The sequence below is a fragment of the Anomaloglossus baeobatrachus genome, chromosome 6, assembly GCF_048569485.1.
Source record: "Anomaloglossus baeobatrachus isolate aAnoBae1 chromosome 6, aAnoBae1.hap1, whole genome shotgun sequence".
Classification (NCBI taxonomy): domain Eukaryota; kingdom Metazoa; phylum Chordata; class Amphibia; order Anura; family Aromobatidae; genus Anomaloglossus; species Anomaloglossus baeobatrachus.
The window spans coordinates 505,122,030-505,141,519 of record NC_134358.1 but is presented as its reverse complement, the minus strand read 5'-3'; the positions used below and the strand labels follow the sequence as shown (position 1 = coordinate 505,141,519).

The window sequence follows — 19,490 nt, the reverse complement described above, 5'->3', positions numbered from 1 at the left end:
CAACCCTATAGACAAGCAGCAGCTCTTTATACAGGAGGTAAGTGCTTAATCTAATATATATCTCCAATGTTAGAGGTGGCTAGCAGCGGCCTACTTGCCAACTCGCCACCCCCACCCAGCTAATCTGTCACCAGGTTTCTGCTATGTAATAAGAAAACAACATGATGCAGGGGCTGAGATAAAATTTTCAGCAATGTGTCACTTACTAGGTTGTGGGCTACTCTTTCAAAGTGCTATATCAGCAGATCACTACAGGACTAGGTGTCTCGTGCCTCATGGCCAACTGCTCTGTACAATCCACCCTCCCTCCAATTAGCAGCTTCCGGTGTACACTGTACAGAAAGCTGCCGATCCGTGGTGTTGGTGGGAATAATACAGGGTTCAGCATTAAGTTCTGCAGCAAGTTAAACCGTGATTGTATCAATGACAGCATGCAGATCAGCAGGTGACATCACTGGAATCAGTCTCAGCCCACACGCGTCGCTCTGAAATTGCACAGCAAAAACCTGATGACAGAATCCATTTTAAATGTATAAGGCGGTCAGGAGATAGCCGATGGCTAAGCAAACATTCATCAGACATTTAATGAAGGTGTATGGTGGTCTTATGAAGTGCAGAAAACACACGTTTGTGTTTACTGAAACAACCAATTGTAGATAAAAGTTGACAACGTTTTGCGAAACTAATAAGCTTGAAAACACAAAAAAAAAAAAAACAAAAAAAACCTGAAGAACCTTGAAAAGATTAAGCACTACTCACGCTTTCTTAATATCCTCTGGAGTAGCATTCCTGTGAACTCCCAGCACTTGGTAATAGTCAACCATGGTTTAGACAGATTAAGCCTGGGGACCTGGAAAACAAAATAAAAAGATGTGATTTCATGAGTAATAGGGGACATAATTCAAAGACTTTTTCCCCTTCTCTTTTAGGCTATATGCGCACGCTGCAGTTTGTTGCTTTTTTGTCGCTTTTATTGGTGCAGTTTGGTTGTCAGCAAGTTCTGACTTTGACTTCCCATTAAAGTCTGAAAAATCAGATTTGCTGTGCACGTTCCAATTTTTTTTTTCAGCTGCAGATTGCCTCACAAACTTCTGAAAAAAAATGCAGCATGTTCATTCTTTTTGCTTTTTGTCACACTTTCTATACTGAATACATGAAGTCAGAATTGACAAATGCGACAAAAAAAAAAAAAAACCCTCCACCAAAAATAAAAATATGCATCATTACAAACTTTTTTTTTTTTTAATTTCATTTCCAGGCTCTGACAAGGTGCAGTTTTGGTTGCAGTTTGTGCGCAGAAACTAAAACTGCAGTGTGCCTTACCATTAGTGAGGTTTGTCTTGCCACACACACACCCCAAACCACTGCAAAAGTAAAAGTGAAAGTGTGGTGGGTTTTTTTTTCCCCTAAGGCTATGTGCCCACGAGGAAAGTGTCCTGCGAATATATCCGCACGACATTCCGCAGGTGCTCCCAGGAAACAGCACCACAACTTCTGTCTGTTTCCATGCTGCGGAATGTCGTGTGGATATGCTGCGGGCATTCTGCATTGAGGATACAGTGCCATGGCTTCGGCACTGCATCCTCAATGCAGAACAAGTGCTGCCGTGATCGGGGAAGTTTATACTTACCTTCATCATGCAGCACCTCGCTTTCCGGCGGCCGGGTCCCTGTCAGGCAGAGTCTGGTTCACTGTGCTGGAGGTGGGCGGGCCTGAACTAGCTCCGGCTGTCACATGACCGGAGCTCGTGCAGGCTCCGCCCACCTCTTCCTTCCTGTACCTGGCTGGATCCACTGCGCTGCTGCCGCTGCCGCTACACCGGACGGAAAAAGTGACTCGGGTCTCTATCAAGGCAGGTAAGTATATGGGACCCTGTGGAGAAATCCGCTACAATAATTGACATGCTGCAGATTTTTCCGCACGGAAATCCGCACGATTTCCGCTGCGGAAAAATCCGCAGCGTGGGCACAGCATTTCCCAAATGCCATAGAAATGGCTGGGGAGTAGCTGTGCTGCAGATTTTCGGAAAATCCGCGGCTTTTCCGCGAGAAATCAGCGGCAAAATCCGCGCATTTTCCGCAGCGTGGGCACATAGCCTTAGAGTACAGAGTACATGATTTTTAGATGAGGGCATCAAGAATCAACTTTTGGCGGAGAACACATGTAGATATCACAGTTTGGAATAGGAAAATATCAGATAGTACAAAAAAAAAAAAAAAAAAAAAAAAACACCCGACAGGCGCACGGGGAGGTAAAGGAACCAGCAGCTGACTCTTCCTGGAGTATAGTGATGGTATTTTTAGGACGGCTCACTCACAGCAGCGCTGCAGGATATATCTGGGTCATACTGTGACCTGCGACATGTGATGTGTGCCAATCTTTTCCAACAACATTAGGAGACGGCCAACAGCCACACAAAAGGAACACAAACACAATGACATGACTGCCTAAACCCTAGAAAACCCAAGTTTATTTCTATAGTGCCAACACATTTCACAGCACTTTACAATTCATTTCTTTTTTTTTGTAAGTGAACGTTAAGGCAAATTCAGAGCATAATTGTCACCTACTTTAAGGGTCATCCCCATAAGTGCATTACTACTTAATATATATTAAGCATTCCTGCTCCTCTTTCTCCTTGTTAAAACTTTTAGGGATTCTCCTTTAGTTACACAAAAGCATTTTTAAAATATTTGTACTTTACGGTTGGGAGTGGGGGAGGGACTAGATTTCACTGGAAACGTTATTTCGGACTACTTCGTCCATGTACAATATTTACTTTATTTTATGTTGCTCTTTTGCGGTTAAATAGTTTATCTGTTAAACTTTACCTTTTTATTGAAAACAAATTGAACGTAATATACAGACAAAGCAAATCATCAAATTACTGTCTTGCACAGCAGCTTCTCATCTATATGCCCCTCTGAGCTGAATAGGCCATACTATTGTCTGCATACACTAGGACAGGGGTGGGGACCCTCCGCATGCGGCCCGCCAAGACCTTTTATGCGGCCCCCGGGCAGATTAACGGGGGTGGCAGTGCTCGGCCACTGCTGTGATCTTATCGGGTGCCGGCCCTTTAAGGCTTCACAGGCACTGCTAGCACGCACCAATGAGCTCTTTCCCTGGCAGGTGCCAGCATGCTCAGCACAGACTTTGTGGACGGGTTTAGTCCCACAGCAGCTTCATCGTTTCCTGCATTGTGCCGCCCGCTCTACACCCCTTCTCCCGTGCAGCGTGCCTCAATCAGTGCTGTCGCTCCCTGCCCCTTCTCCGGTGCAGCTCCACGTCCTGTGTGCTGCAGCTCCCCGGCGCTGTGTGCCGCCCGCTTTCTGCTTCTTCTCCGATGCAGCGTGCAGCTCCATGTGCTGTCTGCTGCCCGCTCTCTGCCCCTTGTCCGATGCAGCGTGCCCCCTGCAGTGAGAGAGGGGAGCCAGCACGATCTGAAATTGGCATGCATCATATAAAAAGTGAAAATTCACAGATTTATTCCAACTGTACTACAATAACAAAATGCTGTGTGCAGACTCCCCAGCGATGTGGATCACCCCCACTGTTGAGTTCTCTCCAGTGCTCCTTACCACTCCAAGTGCAGTGTACCCCCTAGTGAAGTCTGTGCTCTGCAAGTTCTGTCTGTGCCTCCCAGTCTCCTCCTAGTGATGTCTGTGTGCCCCTTCCCCCCCCTTAGTGATGTCTGTGTGCCCCTTCCCCCCCCTTAGTGATGTCTGTGTGCCCCTTCCCCCCCCTTAGTGATGTCTGTGTGCCCCTTCCCCCCCCTTAGTGATGTCTGTGTGCCCCTTCCCCCCCCTTAGTGATGTCTGTGTGCCCCTTCCCCCCCCTTAGTGATGTCCGTGCCCCCCCCTAGTGCTCTGTGCCGCCCTAGTGATGTGTGTGCCCCACAGCAATGCTTATGCCTCCCTGTGACCTAGTAATGTGTGTTCCCCAGCCCCTCCTGTGATGTATATGCTCCCAGCCCCTCCTGTGATGTATATGCTCCCAGCCCCTCCTGTGATGTATATGCTCCCAGCCCCTCCTGTGATGTATATGCTCCCAGCCCCTCCTGTGATGTATATACCTCTCAGGAGGGGCTGGGGGCATATACCTCTCAGGAGGGGCTGGGGGCATATACCTCTCAGGAGGGGCTGGGGGCATATACCTCTCAGGAGGGGCTGGGGGCATATACCTCTCAGGAGGGGCTGGGGGCATATACCTCTCAGGAGGGGCTGGGGGCATATACCTCTCAGGAGGGGCTGGGGGCATATACCTCTCAGGAGGGGCTGGGGGCATATACCTCTCAGGAGGGGCTGGGGGCATATACCTCTCAGGAGGGGCTGGGGGCATATACCTCTCAGGAGGGGCTGGGGGCATATACCTCTCAGGAGGGGCTGGGGGCATATACCTCTCAGGAGGGGCTGGGGGCATATACCTCTCAGGAGGGGCTGGGGGCATATACCTCTCAGGAGGGGCTGGGGGCATATACCTCTCAGGAGGGGCTGGGGGCATATACCTCTCAGGAGGGGCTGGGGGCATATACCTCTCAGGAGGGGCTGGGGGCATATACCTCTCAGGAGGGGCTGGGGGCATATACCTCTCAGGAGGGGCTGAAAGCATTTACCTCTCAGGAGGGGCTGAAAGCATTTACCTCTCAGGAGGGGCTGAAAGCATTTACCTCTCAGGAGGGGCTGAAAGCATTTACATCACAGGAGGGAGCATATACATGTCCCCAGCCCCTTGTGTGATGTATGTGCCCCCAGTGTCTTCTGTGATGTAGGTGTCTCTTGTGATTTATATACAGCAGACCCAGCGTCTCCTATGTGATGTATATACAGCAGACCCAGTGTCTCCTATGTGATGTATATGCCAACAGCCCCTTCAGTGATGTATGTGTCCTGTGATTTATATACTCCAGTCCCTGTGTCTGTTGTGTGATGTATATAGTCTACCAATCTTATTATCACAAAGAGTTGCCTGCGCTCCAGACCGAGACAAACCTGGAAAAGATAGAAGCAACATAAGTATCACCGAACATCACAGCCGCACCAAAGAGAAGCCGCTCCGGTCACCACAATAGGGGTGAGTTAATTAACTGTTTGACCAAATATAGTTGGTTCATTTTCACATTGATAATTTTGTGCGGCCCCCGAAGGTTGGCAGAAATTTCCAAATGGCCCCCGGCAGCAAAAAGGTTCCCCACCCCTGCACTAGGAGGTAGAACAACCATAAGCAGCAGGAGTCCTACAGGGGGAGAACGCCCCCCACAGTGGCTTCCAACAGACTTAAGGTACCGTCACACAACGAAATCGCTAGCGAGATCGCAGCTGATTCACGGTTTCCGTGACGCAGTAGCGATCCCGTTAGCGATCTTGTTATGTGTGACACCTACCAGCGATCAGGCCCCTGCTGTGAGATCGCCGGTCGTTGCAGAATGGTCCAGGCCATTCTCTTCAAAGGCGATGTCCTGCTGGGCAGTACCCATCGCTGTGTATGACACTGTGTGACAGGGTCACAGTGACTGCTGAGATCGTTATACAGGTCGCTACTGCGACCTGTATTGTTCCTGCATCGCTGGTAAGATCGGACTGTGTGACATCTCACCAGCGACTTACCAGCGATCCCCATCAGGTCGTTTTCGGGATCGCTGGTAAGTCGCTGTGTGTGACTGGGCCTTTACTCCTGTGGGACATGTTAGTCAGATCCAACTGCAGAGAGGAGTGTGACTACTAAGGCCTAAACCACACGGCGAGAAAATCTGTGAGAGTGGAGTGCGATAAAACATCGCATTCCCCTCGGACCAATTCTAGCCTGTGTCAGCACCCATGAGCGATTATTTTCTCAGCCCTAAATCGGACCGAGAAAACAATCGCAGCATGCTTCGACTAATGTGAGACTCTTTTCTCTCGCACCCATTCAAGTGAATGGGGCGAGAGAAAAATCGCACTGCACTCGCGGCACACCGGTGTACCGTGCACGCAGAGCGAGAATTGCAATAGCCGGCTACAGAGGAGAGAGGGAGCGAAATCCCTCCCCTCCTCAGAGCCGGCCCGCCCGTCTGCAGCACTGGCCCGCCCCCCGCAGCTGAGGTCCGCTCGCAGTGTCAGACCGCAGACGCAGGGATACTAGCATAACACTCTGCTCCTGCTGTGCTGCTAGCATGAGCAGAGTGTCATGCGAGCATCGCAGTAGTGCCTCGTGTGGCCTAAAACGTTTACTTCTGTAATCTCACTGCAGAGGATATATTAGGAGTTAAAGGGAACCTGTCAGGTTCAATAAGCACTCAGAACCACGAGCAGTGCTGGGTGCATATTGCTAATTCCTGCCTAACCGTCCCTGTATACACTAGCACAGATAAAGAGATCTTTAGAAAAAGTTTGTCATGCGCACTACTTCATTTTGAAGCCAGGATGCGTACACCCGGCTTCATAGTGCGCAAAACCGAAACTCCGGGATCATGCGCAAGGACCCGAAATCCAGCGTCGGGTGGAGATGGCAGTGGAGAGGTGAGTGAGATAATCCACTAACGCTGCACATTCATTAGCATGTTAGGACACCTACAGGGGCATACTAACATGCTAATGGGGCCGACTAGCAAGGGGAAATAAAGCCCAGGGGAACTAGTCCTCTCGCTCATTAGCATATGATAAAAGATCTTTAGAAATACTTTTCTAAAGCTCTCTTTATCTATGCAAGTATATACAGGGACACTTAGGCAGGGATTCGTAATATGCACCCAGAACTGCTCAAGGTTCTGGGTGCATAGTGGACCTGACAGGTTCCCTTTAAGCTTTCTCTCATTACAAACACTTCTAGCAGTGCTCTTCTGTCGGCTGCGCTATACTACCCCCCCACACCAACTGCCCCGCGATAAAAGGCAGAAGTATTCATGACCATACTTCGCTCTGCTCCAGGCACTTCGCAATCACTAACAGCTCTGCAGATTGTTTAGTCATTATATACTTTAGAGAAAAAAGCCTGTTTGAAAGGGAACCGGTCACCAGGTTTTTCTTTTCCCCCATGTTAAGTGAAGCCACCACCAGTAAGCCCTTATATAGCATTCTAGAATACTGTATATATATATGTCCCCAGTACACTCTGCATAACATTATTATATATATATATATATATATATATATATATATATATATATATATATATATATATATATATATATATATATATATATATATATATATATACACATATATATATATACATATACATATATATATATATATATACACACACACACACACACACACACACACACACACACACACACACACACACACACACATACTTTTATTATAGGGCTATCTGGTCTCGATCTGGCTCCTCCTCTCTTCTGGCTTCGTGTGGGCAAGTATTGTAGGGGCAGGCACGCTTTGGCCTTTCACCCGCATGCACATTACTGCACTTTGCTCTGCCCTTGGCAGGTCAGAGAAGTGTGCTTGCACAGGAGTGTGATGGGGAGACTCTGGATGACGTAGGAGGAGTTATACACACAAAGCAAAAAGAGGAGGCACACATCAGTCCAGAACGCCCCTAAAAAGGCATTATAAAAGCTTTTTTTTTTTTTTTACATTATGCAGAGCGAAATGGGGACTTATTCTGAAATGCTGTAAGGGCTTACTGGTTGCAGTACTTTGTATGGGAAACACCTGGTGACAGGTTCACTTTAAGCTATTGTGGGGGTGAGGACAAGGGGGCAGTTCTCTTTCCCCTGCACAACTCCACACGCTTATAATCATACATCATGCAGGGAAAAGTAATACATGCCCACAGAAGAGGAATCTGACAACGCCCAGTTGGTCTTACATATTACAATCTAAATTTCGAACCAAGTATCTCCACTAAGAAGCGGAGATATGAAGAATAAAATTCAGCTTTTCAGCCACTACTGCACACCAGTGTAAAATGCTCAAAAGTACGGTAGTAAAAGACCCTCTTTAAAAAGAAATGTGTCAGCAGGATTTCACACCTACCTCCCAAACTGTTTACATGTGCATATGTGCGTTTAGCGATTTTAAATACAAGTCCAGCAATACCTTTAGACCGCCAGTCCATTAATCTATTGCCGAGAAATCAGCATACGAGTTGATATGCTAAAGAGATATTGTAGATCTGAAACCTGCCACTCCAGCTCTATTCCCTGGCACCGCTTCCTCCTCTTGCTTGTCTGACAGTCTCTTTTAGGCTAGGTGTGCACTAGAAAAAGGATGTTTCTCAAGAAACTTCTTGAGGGAAGGATTAGCGCACCTGCGTTAAAAAAAAAAACAAAAAAAAACACACACCAGTAACGCACCAAAAAACACATGCGTTTTTACCGCGTTTTGGTGTGGTTTTTTTGCAGGCTGGTCCCTGTGTTTTTTAATGCTTTAACAGCAATAAATAATATAGATGATAGATAGATGGATAATGGACCGGTAGAAAGATGGACAGAGATAATGGATAGATCTATCCATTATCTATCTGATAAATAAATAGGTAATGGATAGACTGATGGATAGATAATCTATAGATCAATAAATAGACAGATTGATAAATAGATGGATAGATAATCAATAGATAGAGGCCCTGTGAGGACACACTGCAGTTCTCGCGAGCGGTAATGTGTTCATATTACCGACTGAGAAATGACCTGTAGTTACCCCTGCAGCATCACTCACTGAACGAGGCTGCATTGAGTACTGTGTCAGATGCGGCTGGATGCAAGAGTCGTGGGACCTGTATGGATTCAGTCGGAGCTGTGTGTTTGGGGGAGGGGGGGGTTAATAAAGTCGTGACAGAGGGGGCTTTTTGTGTTTTATTTAAAATAAAGGATTTTTCAGTGTGAGTTTATTCAATTTACAGGTTAATCATGGAAGCGGTCTCATAGGCGCTGCCATGATTTAGCTAAAACTGAGTGGCAGAACATAGCTGCCATTAACTCTTTATTACCCCGATTGCCACCACATCACGGCAATTTGGAAGAGCCCGTAACACGTCGGGACTGTCGCATAATGGGTGCGACAGTCTCAGGGCAGCGGCGGGCTGATATTCTTATGATAGGCGCTCGCCCTCCCCAGCCTAAGAATACCGGGCCGCCGCTGTGTGTTTACCTTGGCTGGACGGTAAAAATGCGGCGGAGCCCACGGGTTTTTTTTTTTCTCGATTATTTTTTAATATGTACGTTTGATTTCTATGTGTATTATATATGTCCGTGCGTGATTAAGTGTGTGTGTATTCTATATGTCTGTGTGTGAGTGCGATGTGTGAGTTTATTCTCTGCTCCGCTTCCTCTACCTATCATAATGACATCACTTCCCTGCAAAACGCAGAGCAGTGATTAACATTGTCCTGAAAAACGCGAAATAACGCGGGAAAACGCAATGAAACGCACAGAATTTGCTACCTGCGTTATTCCCCGCGCTATTTCATGATTACATTATAGTCAATGGAGTGAAATAACGCAGCTACCTGCAGAAAAGAAGTGACATGCACATTTTTCTCAAGAAACTCTACAGAAAGAAATTTCTAGAGAAAAAGGAGAAAAAAAAAAAAATACGCAGTGTGCGCACAACTAATTTTTTTCCCCATAGGTTTTGCTGGGGAATGTCTACAGAAAGGTTACGTCCATTTTCTCAAGAAATATTTACAGCAAAAACGCACAAAAAATGCAGGTAAAAATGCTGTGTGCGCACAGGGCCTAAGGGTAAGTTCACACAGTGCGTTTTTTGTGTGCGTTTTTGGCCTCAAAACTGCATGAGTTTGCTTCTCTAGCAAAGTCTGAGTTTTCAGTTTTGCTGTCCGCATACAACTTTTTTTTAAGCTGCGTTTGAGCTTAACAAAAATATGGACATGTCAATTCTTTCCTGCGTTTTCCCCACATGCAATGCATTAGAAAAAACACAGATCAAAAACGACGCAAAACGCAGTCAAAAATGCACCAAATCGCGGTAAAAACCATGCGTTTTTGCCGTGGGTGCGTTTTTAGCGGCCAAAACCGCACAAATACGCGGCGTTAAAAAAAAAAAAAAAAAAAACGCAGCATGTGCACATAGCCTAATTCTGTGTAACTTCAAGCAAAAGAGCCACCAGTCAATTGGGGAATAGAGCTAGTGACAGCTTTCAGATCAGTAATAGCTCTTCAGCATTATTTACATATCAACTCAAACACTGATTTCCCATTTACTGTAAATAGACTAACGATATTACTCAACTGGACTTTAAAAAGAACTACTTAGATACAGTATATGGTAGTTTGGGAGATAAATCCTGCTGACATTCCTTTTAAGAACAGTATGACTTTCCTATAGTCAGTGGCAGATTATCAAAAATGCAGTACTCTGATGGTAAGCAGTTTTTGTCATTGCTTGTCAAAGGCAAAAAATTAAAAGCAGTTTGAAAGTGTTTATTTGGTTTTTTAAATACAGAATTAACCCTGACTTGTGAAGATGAGCCTGCAGCTGATACTAACTACGTGCGGTCCATCCTTTGCACCTTTATGAAAAGGTAAAATTGCCTGACATGGCAGATAAGATAACATGCAATTTTCATCTGGGGGATGTAAACCAGCTAAGGGGTGGAGCAATTTTTTTTCTTGCAGTATGCAAATCAGGCACACAAGTGTAAATTAGGCCCTACTTTTACTGGCCCAGTTCACTCTTGTTGTGCCCAACAAATAATGAAATCATAAAAGAGGAATGAAACTAACAGCAGAAGTCAGACAGTGGGAATCCTCCCGGTGCATTAGCCGCACTCCACCAGTGATGTGTATGGAAAGCTGAAGGTCATGTTATGAGAATTCCTGCTTCTCCGCACACCCACATGTGCTATTTATACAGTCCTCTGCTCTTCACAGTGACACCAAACTACAGACCTTTATTACGTGATTTCCTCTCATATTAGAACAATGACAACAATATTTATTTAGAAAAAGAAATTAGAAATTACTAAGAAAACAAACAAACAAACTGCACCCCAATACTTAAAGGGAATCTATCCTGAGGTTTTTGCTCCCCCATCTGAAAGCAGCTTGATGCTGTAGTCACTATTGACAGCATCTAAGGGGGTTAAACTGCCATGGTCCGTGCCAACACTGATAGTGCCTGATACAACATGGTGTCTGCTATATAGTGTACAGCTGACAGCTGCATAGTCACCCATTGGGGCATGCTAGTCACTTAGGCTGGTTTCACACATCCGGCTTTTTGCCAGTTTGCCGCATGCGGCGCTCTCCCGTACAGTTAATACAGTACAATGACAGCGCTGTAACTTCCGGGTCACATGCGCCGGTCACATGACAGCATGTGACCGGCGCTTGTTGCGCTGTCATTGTACTGTATTAACTGTACGGGAGAGCGCCGCATCCGGCAAAACGCCGGATGTGTGAAACCGGCCTTATAGGTTAGGTCAGTTTTAAGTTGTATTAGTGGTCACTAAGGGGTTAAAGTTTATTTCTTTAGACCTGGCAAAGCTGGCATGCTCCCTTTGAAAAGCCATGTTTAGATAGCTGCCTAAATCTTTACAAAAGTATTCCTGGCAAATAGTAAAATGAGAGTTTATGGGTAACGCTAACATATAGCCATTTAAGTTGATTTTGGGACATACACCAAACTCCTTAGGTCTAAGATATAAAGTATTTAATAACACATACATACATTTAACACTAAAAGTCGCAGGAATTTCAAGCTCCATAGGGTTCCAGTGGTAGAAATGTCAAATGACCCCTCTCTGGGACTTCTAGTGTTAAGGGTGTTTAGTGTTTACACGCTGTTACATCGCTAACGATATATTGTATGGGGTCACGTCGTTCGTGACGCACATCCGGCGCAGTTAGCAACATCGCAGCGTGTGACACCTAGGAGCGTCGATCAACGATCGCAAAAACGTCAAAAATCGTTGACCATTGACACGTTGCTCCTTTTCATAATATCGTTGGTGGTGCATGCCGCTGGTTGTTAATCGTTCCTACAGCAGCACACATCACTGTGTGTGACGCCGCAGGAACGACAAACATCTCCTTACTGTGCGTCCACCAGCAATGCGGAAGGAAGGAGGTGGGCGGCATGTTCCGGCCGCTCATCTCCGCCCCTCGCCACTTAGTGACGTCGCTATGACGCCGAACGCACCTCCCCCTTGAAGGTGGGATTGTTTCGGCGGTCACAGTGACGTCGCTGAAAAGGTATGTGCGCGTGACGCTGCCGTAGCGAACATTATCGCTACGGCAGCGACCACCAAATGTCGCACGGACGGGGGCGGGTACTATCGCTCGCCTTTAGTTTTGCATTATCTGGTTGCAGAACCACTTTAATGCTCATGGTCTATTAGACTGGCCACCTGAAGTGTTAAAACCTTGTAGTTGTCACACTTCCAACATTGGGCTCCAAAAGCAAAACTAGCCTTACAAGGCTGCAGTGTTTGTAAACTGCCGTCTCCATGGGCAGGGGTCTAAGGACGAGTCCTTTCCATTTGTCTATGTATGACAATTTGTGTCACATATAAATGGACAAAACTACACAATTGTTTATTCCAATCTTTGTTCCATGAAATCAATGAAGGTCAGTAGAAGAGAGGATGAAGATGGTTTTCAAAGCACGACGGTGGTCTTACTTTTAAACACTTTTCCAGGAGCGGCTATAGAGACAAACTTCTTTTCCCACCGTGTCTATAGCGAGTAAACTGAAATTACTAGGAATTGACAGAAAGTTGAAAGACTCAATAGTCTCCATGGAGTGACAATGAAAGCGCAAGCTCCCATTAAAGGCCATGAAGTGACAGTGGAGCTGCACACAGCCTTATCTGTAGTGATACCATGCTGTCTTTCTAGACCTCTGGCAGTCCGAACAATTTAAGACCCCAGACCCATTAGATAGCTGCCAGCCGAATCATCGACTGAAGCAAGGTTTGGCCGACAGCCATATATCTGGCAGAGGCTAATAGCTAGAGATCAAAAGAATCGGCAGCCCAAAATCAGGACAGGTCAGATTCATAACTCCCTGATCAGATAACACAAATATGCAAAAATTAGGGGGGGGGGGTGGATGAATTTTGTTTCCAACCCAATTACATCCCAAGGCTGTCTTCTGCCCAGATTTAAATAAATTTGGACCTTCAAGTATGGATTTTGCAAAAATGGCGTGACATTTTGTACGAGAGAGATTAACAAAAAAAAAAAAAAATAAAAAAAAAAAATTATTCTATATATAAAAATTTATGAAGCATTCATTCTGCAACTATTAGAAATTCTCACACCTTTTCCTGTTCTCTTCAAGGCTTCTCCTGACCCCTTTTCTCTTACAGAAGGCCTGCGGATCTTCTCTGTGAAGCATCCAGCAGTCGTCCAAGTTCACGTTCCAGCTACCTTGGTATTGTCGTTCCATCTCCTTGATGTGCTCATGAAATCTTTCTTGCTCTTTGTTAACAGCATCAATTTCTCAGGAAATAGTTTTATACATTCCCGGACCAATGGAAGGCAAGTATATGACATGGGACCAACATTTAAAGAGCCACTCCATTGGAATGGCTGATCAGTCAAGTGGCTCAGTTCTCCTGGAAAGGGGGCTTTGTGATCTTATCTACCAGGTCAGACAAAGCTGGCTAAAAATTAACAACACCTAGGGCCGAGTCTCTATGCCTTCTATGGAGTTCAAAGGCTATAAATGTTGTAAAAAGGTTATTTTTAACTAATATATAATGGCGGCATCATTAATATAAGCCGTGTAACTGGTTTGAAAACAAGAATAGTTATAATGATGAAGTCAAACCTGCAAGACAATGGCGCAGCCAAAGCGCCACACTGACTCCGTGTCATGGAGGCAGATCATATAAACCTTCCCAGGACTAGAAATACACAGTCACCATTGTCCTCATGTAGGTGATCATTTATACAATCTAAGGCAGGGGTCTCACTTTAGCTTTCCATGTAGAAGTTGTCTAATCTTCCTGTTAGCCGCCAGGGATTAGAAGAGTCAGTGTGATAACTCAACTTATCCTCTGGGCATTATGGAGCATGCAATGCAAACCTGAAAATACCCCAAGATACAGTCAGCTCATCTTTGTCATTATTTCCCACATTCACAGCGCTCTTCCAGGGTTCTGTAATCCGGCAGACTGACTGATGCAATAATGAGCAGAGGTTAGCAATCGATTAGAGAACTGTTTACGTTGTGTATTTGCGCGGTGCAAATAACACAGCATCTTACAGTTCCTGCAAAGTAAATGGAACTTCTAGAAATCTGCTGCCCACTGTGCATTTTATTTTACGCAGCGTAATCTGATCTGTAGTCAGTTTTTGCTTTTTTTTTTTTAAATCTGCAACTCAATTTCTCTTGTGGGTATTTTGAGATTAAGGGTACGCTCACACGAACGTATTAAAAAACGGTCCCATTCTCGTTTGCGAGAGTCGGACGAATTGCTCTCAGTGTGCTCTCAGTGTGCTCTCAGTGTGCTCTCAGTGTGCTCTCAGTGTGCTCTCAGTGTGCTCTCAGTGTGCTCTCAGTTTTTTTGCACAGCAGCTGTTACTCATTGACAGTCATGTACAGAAGAATTTACAGTGTTCTGTGCTACATGATAGGATTGTATTTAGAAAAACGGATGTCACTAGGATGGTCCGTGTGACATCCGTTTTTTCCTCGCACCCATTGACTTGTATTGGCGAGTCTCGGACATATTCTGGATCAGCATGCTGCCGCTTTTCTCGCATCCTGAATCTGGATGCAAGAAAAGCTGACCAACAGCTCGCACTCATTGACTAGTATTGGTCAGAGTGCAATGCGAGAATTTCTCGCATTGCTCTCGTCCGTTTTTGTCGCTCGTGTGAGCGTACCCTTTTATATGCGGATTGTCCCAATAGAATTACATCAGATGTGGAAAATCCACAGGGAATGGGGTGAAAGGGCAATAGAAAGAAAAAAAAAAAAAACGTAACCCACCACATGACTATCAAAGTTATCAAAAACATAGAAAGTGGGGGAAAAAAAAAAAAAAAAAAAAAAAAAAAAAAAAAAACCACAAAAATACGTCACAATCTAAGTGTTCACACTTCCGTTTTGCATCCATCACAATCAGTTGTGTGACTGATGCAACGGATGCATTGCATATAGTGGCACAACTGATGTGACTGATGATGCAAAACAACGATCCGTTGTTTGGTTTTTTTTTACTGTTTAACTGGTGACCGGTTATTATCAATGATCAGCTGATCGAGAAAGCGAGACATTGATTTGAATAATTAAATACAAGATCTGAGCATGCGCAGTGAAATCAAAAGGATTCCGCTGCTCAAAAAAAGTTACATGCTGCGTTCCTGCCGCCCAACAGTCAGTCTGATCAGTCGGGCGGAGGATGCAACGCAAGGGCATCAGTCGCAATCTGCCGCTCATACAAGTCTATGGGAACAACGGAATCCGCTGAACGGATTGCGTTGTTTCTCAAAGCGGCGGATTGTGACTGATACTAAATAGCAGAAATGTGAACACAGCCTAAGGGGTGCTTCTCACACAGCGAGATCGCTGCCGAGTCACGGTTTTTGTGACGCAGCAGTGACCTCATCAGCGATCTCGCTGTGTGTGACACTGAGCAGCGATCTGGCCCCTGCTGTGAGATCGCTGCTCGTTACACACAGCCCTGGTTCGTTTTTTTATTGTTGCTCTCCCGCTGATAAGCGTACATCGCTGTGTGTGACAGCGAGAGAGCGACGAAATGAAGCGAGCAGAGAGCAGGAGCCGGCATCCGGCAGTAAGCTGTAACCAGGGCAAACAATCCGGTAACTAAGGTGGTGACCCGATATTTACCTTCGTTACCAGCCTCCGCCGCTCTCGCTGCCAGTGCCGGCTCCCTGCTTTCTGCACATGTAGCTGCAGTACACATCGGGTTAATTAACCCGATGTGTACTGTAGCTAGGAGAGCAGGGAGCCAGTGCTAAGCAGTGTGCGCGGCTCCCTGCACATGTAGCGACGTTATGATCGCTGCTTCTGCTGTGTTTGACAGCTAAGCAGCGATCATAACAGCGACTTACAAGGTCGCTGCTACGTCACAGAAAATGGTGACGTAACAGCGACGTCGTTGTGGCTGTCGCTATGTGTTAACCCAGCTTAACTTCCATATCACCTAAATACCAGAACATACAAACTCTTTGCAGATATTATCTTGCACACGATCAAGACTCGCTGCGTCCTGGACTCAGCAGGTCCTGACCTGAAGGGACGCAAGTCTCTTCTGCAGGAGACCGTAGTGGCATGAGCCCACGATCAGGGTTCGGGGCACTGCAGTGTCTCGCTTGTGAGGACACTTGCGACTCCTCAGCAAACAATTGACATGCTGCGATTAGGAAAGCTGCACCACAGGCCAGTGTTTGCTGCGGAAATAACAAGCACAGTGGGCAGAAGATTTTTAGACATCCCATCCACTGTACATACGGTACATGGACACAAAGCCAGAGTCAGAGAGCCCGCCCCCATGGAAGATTTACAAAATTTACATAGCAAAAAGGTACAAGTTTGTAAAGTATTTAATTTGGTTTAAAAGGGGCCACAAAAAGTACAGGAACCTGCTAGAATGCAGCCCAGGAGCTGCAGAGGGGGAAACTTAGGTTTAAAGCAAAATTTCTGATGACAGGTTCCCTTTAAATTGATAAGTCTGTTCAGTATTAAAAAATAAATACATTTTGTCAGTGAAAATCAAATGCACATGTATAGAACATGGCTGGCATCCGATTTTTTTTATTTTCTTTCCCCAGACCCATAAACTTGCACTAGTGAGTTTGATTCGCGAGTCTCGAAAAATTTGAGGTCTAAATGTGTGCAAAAATACACTGACATGTGAACAGCCCCAAAAGAAAAAAAAAGTTATGAGATGGATCCATGAAAAACATGGATAGAATGCATATGAAAACGTAAAAAATTGGAATGGGATCTAAGTGTCTAGGATGGGAAGTGGAATAACATTCCAATCTCTTGCCTATGAGACCCTCAGGAATTGAAAGATTGGGGGCCCTAGAGTTCCCCATGTGGACGGGCCAATGCTCCATTCACTGGGTATAGGAGTGGTGGTCGCACAAGCTTACTACTGCCCCTTGCAGCAAAACCCCTATTCCGTGAATTAGTGAGAATTCTATTTTTTTTTTTTTTTACAAAGATTCATTTAGTAATCCAAAACTAAAAAGTCACATGTACAAGTAGAAATAAATTAAAGATTCTTTAAAGATTATTACATGCTTCAAGCCAGCTGCCTAAATATGGGCTTCTAAAATCTCAACTTGAGAAATGGTCAGCGGATTGTTACAATGAGATTTACAAGCCTTTCGCTTACCATAATGAAAGTACAAAAGCTTTAGAAGATTTATTTAATTTTTTTTACAAAATCAGCAGTAAAAAAAGTGATATCAAAATAAAGGGAATTGTAGCGCCCCTGACTATGTCAGGGTGCTGCAGGGAACTGCATCCTGTCACCCAAGAATGCAGGGCCCACCCCCCGTGGTTCCAGGTTCCCATCAGTGTCACTGACCTCCACACTACAAATCCCAACCACACCTCACACCAGGGCTGGACAGACACACACGTGGGTTGGTCAGGTTGGAGCACGGCCGCCCACCTAGGGGTCAGGCAGACTGGTGGGAGGGGAGACCGTTGAGTGTTAGCCCTCAGATAGAAGAGCAAGGGAGTTGTAGCTCCCAGGGTGGCGACAGGTTGGGTCGCAAACGGTGGTCCGGGACCACAGGAGTCAGGGACCGGTATTAGGGATACTGGACAGGAGAGAGTGTAACAGACGCAGTCTAGGAGGACTGTTGGCACCAGAAAGCCCAGCCACCTACCAGAACCGAGCACAGCGGGGTACAGGACCCTAGATTGAGGAGTAGCTTCAAGCAACCTGATAATTAACCTGTTGAGGATAGTCTCTTTATGAACTTTCCCCAAGAGCTCAGAGATTGGAGGCATCAACACAGCGTGGAGGATAGTGTTCTCCAAAACAACCCACTGAAATCCCAAGTGCCAGCCACCGAGAGCACAGTGCCATACACACGGGTAGCGGGGCCCCGAAAGCTTCAAGCCAAGGGGCCACAACTGTAAAACAATTTGTGCACGGAGGCAGGGCTCCAGACGTACGAAGTGACACTGGTGGGAGCGGGACCTGGACGGGCTCCCCCCGTAGAGACTGCGGTGCCTAGAGACTTTGGTTTACCATCTGTGTGAGTGTCTGCTTAATCCACCTGATCCAACACCACAACTACCGCAGTGAGTAATCTAACCCCGCACCCTGCTTTACCAAGGCCAAGCAAGCTACCCGTTCACCAAATTCCCACTATCCAGGGCCTTCCCTACCTGCAGAGGGGCCGACATCTGGCTGCCCCACACCATCTGCCCCAGTACTCCCATCGGCAGTACTCCCCTTTACCGCAACCAGGGCTGTGGAGTCGGAGTCGGAGTCGTGGAGTCGGAGTCGGAGCTCATTTTGGTGGAGTCGGAGTCGGAGTCGGTATAAAATGCACCGACTCCGACTCCTAAAATATATAATAAATTGGGGACAGGAGTGCAATGCAGAATGTGCTGAATATTTTACTAAATAATAACATTTAGTATAATGCTTATATTTAAGTGAAAAATTTATTGTAGTACAATGTGAACATCAGACATTTAATTGTTTTTATGATACAATAATCAAGATATTTGGATAGAACATAAAATATTTATTGGAATACAACTTTAGAACACAAAAAACTAATAAATTGTAAATATGTAAAATTATATATATATATATATATATATATATATATATATATATATATATATATATATATATATATATATATATATATACACACACACAGTGTATATATACACACACAAGATATATATGTAATCTACTGTATATTACATAGTGTATTACATATTTACAATTTATTACAGTTTTTTGTGTTCTAAAGTTGTATTCCAATAAATATATTTTATGTTCTATCCAAATATCTTGATTATTGTATCATAAAAATTATTAAATGTCTGATGTTCACATACACATATTCATGTACTACAATAAATTTTTCACCTAACTATAAGCAATATATGTAGGAGTCGGAGTCGGAGCCGGAGTCGGTGCAAGAGAATTTGAGGAGTCGGAGTCGAAGGTTTGGCTTACCGACTCCACAGCCCTGACCGCAACCCGCAGGTGGAGTCACGAACATTCATCCCCTGTACATATCCCCTTACATTTGAAGTGGCCGCAAGCCCCTGGGTCAGGAGACCCTCGAGTTACAGCAACCCCGGATCCGAGCAGTTCGACTGCTGCTGGGGCGGCACAGAATGATAGAAAAAAAATCCAGCAAACCCTCTGCAAATCAGGCAAGTATAAGCCCTAGGGCTAATTCTTACATGTAGCTGCATTTTCTCGTCTTGTATTCCCAGCTCAGTCACAAGCTAGTCACGAACAGCAGGACGCTGTTCGTTAGGGTGATGTGACCCATGATGGGGGCAGGAATTGCAGTAGTATCACCTGAAGGCAGAACAGAAGCTTTCCTTACA

General features: G+C 45.4%; 1 protein-coding gene across 4 annotated transcripts in view; it reads right to left on the bottom strand.

Annotated features, from left to right (window-relative positions):
- The window catches only part of DNAJB6 (DnaJ heat shock protein family (Hsp40) member B6), a 127,767-nt gene that overhangs the window by 95,344 nt on the left and 12,933 nt on the right, over positions 1-19,490 (bottom strand). For all 4 annotated transcript variants that reach the window (XM_075315446.1, XM_075315448.1, XM_075315449.1 and 1 more), the window contains exon 2: positions 760-850. In XM_075315446.1, the coding sequence (XP_075171561.1) occupies positions 760-824 (65 nt within the window). In that variant the 5' untranslated portion in view covers positions 825-850. The remainder of the gene's footprint in view (positions 1-759; positions 851-19,490) is intronic.